This window comes from Austrofundulus limnaeus, unplaced genomic scaffold (genome assembly GCF_001266775.1).
Source record: "Austrofundulus limnaeus strain Quisiro unplaced genomic scaffold, Austrofundulus_limnaeus-1.0 Scaffold318, whole genome shotgun sequence".
NCBI lineage: Eukaryota > Metazoa > Chordata > Actinopteri > Cyprinodontiformes > Rivulidae > Austrofundulus > Austrofundulus limnaeus.
Genome location: NW_013952720.1, coordinates 507,023 through 515,344, shown reverse-complemented (window position 1 = coordinate 515,344; position 8,322 = coordinate 507,023). Strand labels below are relative to the sequence as shown.

Below are 8,322 nucleotides of genomic sequence, written 5' to 3'. Positions count from 1 at the left end.
TATTTTAATTAAAATACATAAGTAAGAATATTTATCCGCGTATAATACTACCTCCCAACTTTATGGATGATTTTATGGATTAAATTTTACGCATTATACTTGAATAAATACGGTAATCTAATCTGAGCTGTGAACAGTAACCAGCAGCTCACGACACAAACGGCTTAATAAACTTCAGAAAATAAACAAATCTCTGGCTTTAATAAGCAAAAACATTTAAAAAATGATGTTGAATTCATTTCAGTGATGCAAAACAGAAACAACCAAACGTCTCCAGAATAAAATAATAATAAACTCAAACTGAACCTCTCAGCTGAAGTCTCACTGAATAAATCAAAGCAATGATTCTACGACGCAACTGCCTGCCGTACRCTGGCCTCTCACTGTGAGCAAACAGGAAGTGATTAAATAACATCTGTCGTCTGAAATTAATAAAGTCAAATAAAAAGTTGACTGACGGAGCAGCTGATCAACGCTCATCTACAAACTGACCCGACACGACCCGCTGCCAAACTGCTGAGTCATCAAACATTTAATGATCAAATCTGATAAGAAGAAACTGAAGTGAAACATCCACGTTCTTAAAATAAAYCTTTAGAGGTGGAGTTTGACTCCTCAGACAGAAGAAAGGTTCTTTATTTATTTGTTTATTGTTTTATGAGTTGAGTTCCTGTGAGAAGCTAACGGGTCGGAGCAGAAAGATGAGTTTGTTGGACGCAGAGCGAAGGATCCAGCAGAGAAAAGAGTCAGAAGAGAAGAAAAACAGAACCAAGCTGCAGAGTCCAGGCGTCCGTCATGCAGGAGAGCTTTTATCTGGAGTTAGGTCTGGATCCACGGGAGAGACCAGCAGAAAACAAGATGTTAGAGACAGAGAGGACAGAGGGACAGAGGAGGACAAGGAGACAGAGTCCAGTACTGGTCCTCAAGGTCCACCATCCTGCAGGGTTTAGGTCAGGAGGTCTGAGGTTCTGGAGGCACATGCAGGTTTTACATTTAGGTGTTGATGTTGGTCCTGAGTTTAGCTGCTGGTAAACATCTGGACCCATCAGAACCTTTACAGTYAGGACCAGATTGGTCCAACAGGTGGTGTGGAACCAGAGGGGTCAGTTCCAGGTCTTTGGAGGCCACCATCCTGCAGGGTTTGGATGTTCTGCTGCTTCAGAACCTCTGAATTTAACCAACTAAAACCTGCAGGACTGGAAGACCTGGAGGACTGGAGGACTGGAGGACCTGCAGGACCTGAGTTTGCTAACAAGGTTAAAGTTCTGCAGAACCAACAGAAAGAAGCAGGAAGGACACATGAGAGCAGCCAGATGTTTAAAGATTCAGTTCATTTGAAGAAAAACTGCAGAAAATATTATTTTAGTATAAAGACGTGACTAAAAAGATAATAAATAAATAAATAAATAAATAAATAAATAAATAAATAAATATGTAGTGGAGGACAGTCTGGCTACAAACATGTTTAATGATGACAGATGTTTAAGGAACAGACACACAGCAGGAGTACAGTACAGAGCCCAGAAAAGATTTAAACTCCATTAAAAAACTAAACTCACTGATTTTAACTGAATGTTTTAGTCGTTAGTCTGGATTAACTCTGATTCATCAGTTATCAGAATAAACACAATGATCTAATCTGTGGTTTTAAGGAGGTGCAGAGCTGCAGGAGGCTGCAGAATGAACCCCTCCACAGCTGGAGGAGGAGGAGAAGCTGATTGGTTGTTYCGGCTGCTATGACTACAGTTACCATGAAGGAAGAGCAGCTAAAGCAGCCGAAGTCCCTGGAAGGTTCTGCTGGGTCAGAATGACAGAGCTGAGTGGAGTCGGATCAGATTTACTCCTGAGAAATTATTTTTAATAATTAATGAGCCAATCTGCATCATCTGACAGAATGACGGATTAGAGATTAGATTATTAATTTATTCTGACAAASAGCAAGAGGAGTAATAAACAATGTTTATGTAAAAGGATCCAAAGAGGAAGTTAAACTTTTTCATCATAAGAGCTTTTAATTCAAGAATGTTTTGACATCACACATTTTATTCTGGAAGATCAGATTATGTCATGTGGTGTCAGAGTTCTTTTTACTGCGTAACTATGGGTTTTTCACAATAAAATTCTAAATTATGTTTGATAAAAGCATTTTTTTTCAGAATAAAACACTCTGTTCTGTTTACTGTATCAAAGAGGGTTTTTCAGAATAAAACACTGTGTTCTGTTTGATTAGAGGGTTTTTCAGAATAAAACACTGTGTTCTGTTTGATAGGAGGGTTTTTCACAATAAAACACTGTGTTCTGTTTGATTATAGAGGGTTTTTCAGAATAAAACACTGTTCTGTTTGATAGGGTTTTTCAGAATAAAACACTGTTCTGTTTGATAGGGTTTTTCAGAATAAAACACTGTTCTGTTTGATTAGAGGGTTTTTCAGAATAAAGTACCGTGGGCTGTGTACTGTACTTACCCCGTTCCACTCCACGCTCATACTCACTTCCTCGCCGCCGTCCGGCCCGCTCTCGTACTTCACCGTGTCCGAGGTCAGACTCTCGCGGCTCCGCTGCTTCTCTCGGACCTCGGGCTCGTTCAGGACCTCGACCACGCGCTGCTTGTGCGCGTTGTCCAGGCCCTGATGGGTCAGAACCACACAGATTATGACTGGACTCCCAGCTACCACCAGCCCAGACTTAAGCCAACACCTCACCTGCTTCCTGGACCTCAGGGCAGCTTCCTCCAGAGTCTCAGCCGCCTCGAACTTTCCCTGACGCTTGTAGAGCGCGCCCAGGTTCTTCAGGGTGGTGGTGACCGTGGGGCTGGAGAGGAGCCAAGAGAGGAACTTTATTACCCACAATCCTCTGGTAGAAGAAGAACCCTCTAAATACAGTCTGTTTCTAATAATAAATAAGTTTCAGTTTGACAGAAACAAACGGACCTGTCGACTTTACAGGCTTTGTACCAGCCTCCATATTCTCCAAACGGTGAGCCGTCCTTCTGCTTCCCCTGAGAAACAAAACATAAAACACATTCAATAAAGTCTTTAAACCGACAGGAAACTGTTACAGTAACTTCCTGTTTGTTCAACCAACAAATCAAAACATAAGAAAAGGTGATTTCCTCACATTTCCTTTAGAAATGATTTATTTTACAGGTTTTAAACCGACAGAAACGAGCTCAATGACAACAGAGGTATAAAAAATTAAACTTTCTTCATTTGATGAAGCTAAAACTGAACTATTAAAAGATAAAAAGGCAAAGCCAGAGCTAAAGGTTAAATGTATAAAAAGGCTAGGTAAAAGCTAAAAGTAATAAACGGCTAGCCAAAGGCATCAAAAGCTTCATTATAAATATAAAGTGGCTAGCATGAGCTACATGTAACAAAAGGAGAACTTAAAGCTAACAGTTTCAAAATGACAGCTAAAAATTAAAAGTGCCAAAAAATTAGCAAAGTATAAAAGAAGACAAACGTTAGCTAAAAGCTAACAGAAGCATAAAACGATACAGAGTTAGCAGCTGAAACAAACTTCAGAGAACAAAGTGTCTGAAGGACCTGAAGAGCTGAATAACGATRAGCTTTTTGTGCTGACTCAGCCTTAACATGAAAAGCCCAAAGTGCTGACTCAGCACTAACACATTAAGCCATAATGCTGACTCAGCTTTAACACAATAAACCATAACGCCGACTCAGCATTAATGCAGACAGGTCAGTTTGTGGCTGCAGACTCACCTTGCTCTGTTCCTCTCTCTCCTCGGCGTGCATCCAGATCGGTTTGTTCTCATCTGCAGATAAAAACAGGAAATGTGAGGTTTTAACCTTGTTAATAAAGTAAACCAGTGATTTGTGAAGAGTTCTTTGAGTTTGAGTGAGTCAGCGTAAGCCTCAGTGTTTTACCATCAACAGAACCAAACTCTCTCTCGTGAGCGCGGGTCAGGATCTCTTTGTACAGAGTCTCCGCCTGTTTGAACTTGCCCTGCTTCAGGTAGCAGGAGGCCTGAGGAGCAGAACCAACAGGAGACATTAACCCAGGTGAAACCATGAGTCAGCATTAAAGGTGAAAGGTAACCCTCGCACCAGGTTGTTCTTGGTCTTGGCCACGTTGGGGTCATCTGGACCCAGCTTGGTCTGGTAGATCTCCAGGGCCCTCATGTAGTAGTACTCCACCTCCTCGTACTTGCCCTGGTTCTGACACAGCAGGGCCAGGTTGTTCAGCTGCTTGGCCACGTCTGGGTGGTCTTTACCCAACACCTGGGACAGAGGGGCACCAAGAGGACGGGTCAGAACAGAACCACAGGTCAGACAGGAACTTTATCTGTCTCCAACAGGAAGAGACCAGCTGAGAACAGAGATCTGTCAGAAACCTGGACAGTTCAGACGAGTTGACCAGGTCTGGACCGGACGGGACCGGACCGGACCAATGAACCGTTTTAAAGGTTTAGGGTTCCAACTAAAACCCTTTCAGTCAGGTTTTCCTGTTTAAAATGAGTCGTCAGTATTTTTAACGTCTCATTTTTACCAGCAGCTCCTGTTTCCTGAGCTTCAACAGAAAAGGTTCTGACTCAGCAGAAGTCCAGTTACACCAGAACAAGCAGATCTCTCCTTACAGATAAAATAAAAAATATATATATCTTCCTCTCAGCCTCACTGAAGAAGATGTGTGCACTGGATTTATTCAGAGACAACAGGAAGTGACATCAGCAACAGGAAGTGACATCAGCACTGACCCGAGGAAAAAGCTTCTCTCTGGGTCCAGAAGATGTCCTAAAAACTCGGGACAGTTTGGACCTGAAGACATCAAGATGTCAATTTTTCTCTCACCYCACCAGACCTGAGGTTAGCTAACGTCAGTCGGCTGTGGCGGCCATCTTGAATGGGGTTGTGGAGACACGTTAAAAGATTTAATCCTGAACGTTTCATTAAAGTGCACGTGACATCAAATTTTTTGTGATAAACTTGAATGCATTTTTGGAAAGATAACATTAAYAACATACTGCAAAAGAAATTTCACGACACTGAGATGAACGGTGGTTGAGATATTCACATGTGAGGTAACAGGAAGTGATGTCAAAGGGGAATGTCTGAATGTAAACAGAGCGTTGTTAAGATGGCCGACAACCCAGACTGTAGAGAAGAATCTGATGTTTTATTAGATTCTTTTGAGTCTTTATCAGAGATGAAGACGACGTAGAGTTCAAATAGACCAGGGAGCTCCTTTTTGTAAAGAGTTCYCCTTTGATGTCACTTCCTGTTTCACTTTAGCTGAATCAAGTTCAAAAGAAAATATGCCAGTTATGTGACAAACAGGATTAAGTCATGTGTTTTATGCCAAGTTTCTTAAATATAAAATTGTTTTCTTTGACTTCTTGTATTTGAAGTGTATACATGTTGCAGGTACTTTAAAATCCGTCCAGTGGCTCAGGAAATATTTTGCTAACAGTCACGTGAACATGATCGAACTACTTTCATATTAAACGTGTAAAAAAATGTGCTTGGATTTAAAGGAGGAGGAGGACGATGTGGACCCACCTTTTCTCGGATCTCCAGTGCTCTCTTACACAGAGGCTCCGCCTCCTTGTACTTCCCTCTCTTCCCGTACAGAACAGCCAGGTTGTTGAGGGTGGCRGCGACCTGACGGGACAGAACATCTGGATTATTTATCCAGCTGGAAGCATCTTCAGCAGCTCACGCAGAAATCAGCTGATCAGAATCATTCAGGGATCAAACAGGAAGTGGATCTCTGACACATGCACGCAGCGGCGCCCCCCGCAGACCGGCTCTGATCTCTGATTCACACCACCGCGTGCCGGCCGTTCGGACCCAGCGGGCCGCAGAAAAGAAAACGGGTTCAGGGTGGCAGAGAGTGGGCACAGAGTAGGAGGAGGAAGCTGCTCCTGGATTTTCAAAACAAAAGCTCTAAAAACGATCAAAAATCACCCACTCAGCTGCTCCACGTGTCCAAAACATAAAATATTTCTGCCAACAAGAACTCTTCAGGAGGTTTTAGATTCTGGTGCAGATTGATAACAACTGAAATATGACGTGCTTTAATTAACGTTTGAGATAAAAACTTCAACAGGATTAAAGATGCCTGAATCAGACACAGAAATAAAATTAAATGTTTAAATCTGAGTCAGCAGCATGAAGATACAGAGAGGAAGAAAAAAGGGATTAAAGAGGAGAGAAAGAATCAGAAACCTTTAAATCAGTGATGATTTTATCCAGATAAGAGTCTGGGTAACAGGAAGTGAGAGGCTAACCTCAGAGTGGTCCAAACAGTGGAGAGAAAAACCTGCTGGAGTTAAAACACTAAACTGTTGCTGCTGATGTGAACAAACAGGAAACGATTATTTACAAACAAGTTTAAAGCTTTAATTTATTTTACAGCTGCTCTTTATTTCATCTGTAGAAATCAGAGCTGCTTCATGGAAGAAGAACCTCAGCTTAGCCTGTTAGCTTTAGCGTTAGCCCCGATGCTATCACCATATATATGTATTAGCTCAGCGCTACACATTCTCCTCTCGTCACTGAGGTCCTCCATCCACATGACAGAGAGGGGAACACAAAAATGACTCAGACTGCAACTGAAAATAAGGATGGAGGACCTCAGTTCAGCTTGTTTGTAGCGCTAGCGCCGAGCTAATACATATAAGGCAATATAGCGTCAGCGCTAGCACAAAGGCTAACAGGCTAAGCTGAGGTTGTTCTTCCATGAAGCAGCTCTGTTGTCCTCCATCCATATTTTCAGTTCCAGGCTGAGTCATTTCTACCTTCTCCTCTCTGTCAACGCTCTCTGGTTTCATTTAAAAGAGTCGATCATCAGATATTGTCCAAGATTAACCTTCAGGGTGGATATAGCTCGCTAGCAGCCTCGCACCGAGGACCTATCCACGTCATCATTTACCCAGAATGCTTTGTGTGTAAAACAAAATGGCTCCGTCTGTGTAATATATTTTTTAACTTGTAGTTTAAAAATGTACAAAACTAAACAGCCTACAGTATTTTTACAGTCTTTATTTTACAGTTAAAATAAATGTTTATTAAATAAAGTCTAATGTTACAACTAATCAGGATCCCTTTGAAGAAACCCTGAACTCTTATTTTTCAGCCCGACTTCAAGCTGTTTCCTCTTTCGAGTCGGTGTACTCACAGCTGGGTGGTCCTTGCCCAGGGTCTTCTCCCTGATGGCCAGAGCATCGTTCAGCAGGTTAGCTGCCTCTTTGTATTTGTTCTGGTCCCTGACAGACAGAAGACACATTCAGAACAACTCTTCATGCTTTACAGCTCAATAAACTCTGATTTATGGGAGGAAAAGATGAAACAACAGTCCTGAGCGGTCCCTGAGGGTCTTTGGTTTCAGTTCCTGTCTCTGAGGACAAAGACAGGAAGTCTCAGTCGYGTCTCTGCTGGACTCTAAACCTCTGCTTGTTTGGTCTCAGCTGACAGTGAAGACACAACGAGCTAAAGTCTGTGCTGTGCTTCCTACGAGGTTAACGTCTGTAGTTTTGGTGGAATATATAAAGGAGCTGTAATAAACCCACCATCAGAGCTCTGACAGGTTGTCAAAYATTAGTGTCCACTCACTGAACATCGTGATAAACAAACAAGTTGTTTACCTGTAAACAAGCGCCAGGATGTTCAGCATGGTGGCTACGTCTGGGTGGTCGTGTCCAGAGGTCTTCTCCAGGTCTTCCAGAGCCTGTTTGCAGAGGGGCACAGCCACCTCGTACCGGCCCTGAGAGGCGTACTGGATCACCAGGTTGTGAAGGGTCCTGAGGCGGGCCGGGATCTCGTAGCCCCCCTGCTGAGCTGCTGCTGCTGCGGCGCTGCCGTGAGCTGGCTGCACTGGAAACACATGAAACAAAGGAGGTCACTGATCCATCCAACCAACATCCAACCAACCATCATCCATCCATCCATCCATCCAACATCCAACCAACCATCATCCATCCAACATCCAACCAACCAACCTCCATCCAACATCCAACAATCCAACATCCAACCAACCATCATCCATCCAACATCCATCCATCCAACATCCAACCAGCCATCATCCATCCAACATCCAACCATCCAACATCCAACCAGCATCCAACCAACCATCCACCATCCAACATCCAACCAACCATCATCCATCCAACATCCAACCATCCAACATCCAACCAACCATCATCCATCCAACATCCAACCATCCAACATCCAACCAACCATCATCCATCCAACATCCAACCATCCAACATCCAACCAACCATCATCCATCCAACATCCAACCAACCAACATCCAACCAACCATCATCCATCCAACATCCAACCATCCAACATCCAACCAACC

The 8,322-nt window shown here is 43.0% G+C and overlaps 1 protein-coding gene across 1 annotated transcript in view; it reads right to left on the bottom strand.

Moving 5' to 3' along the window:
• klc1a (kinesin light chain 1a) overlaps positions 1-8,322 on the bottom strand; it is a gene marked incomplete in the record, with an annotated part of 25,584 nt that overhangs the window by 10,499 nt on the left and 6,763 nt on the right. The window contains 9 exon segments of the mRNA XM_014022089.1: positions 2,466-2,627; positions 2,703-2,811; positions 2,931-2,998; positions 3,723-3,775; positions 3,888-3,987; positions 4,068-4,241; positions 5,520-5,621; positions 7,141-7,228; positions 7,607-7,835. Coding sequence (XP_013877543.1) covers positions 2,466-2,627; positions 2,703-2,811; positions 2,931-2,998; positions 3,723-3,775; positions 3,888-3,987; positions 4,068-4,241; positions 5,520-5,621; positions 7,141-7,228; positions 7,607-7,835 — 1,085 coding nt within the window.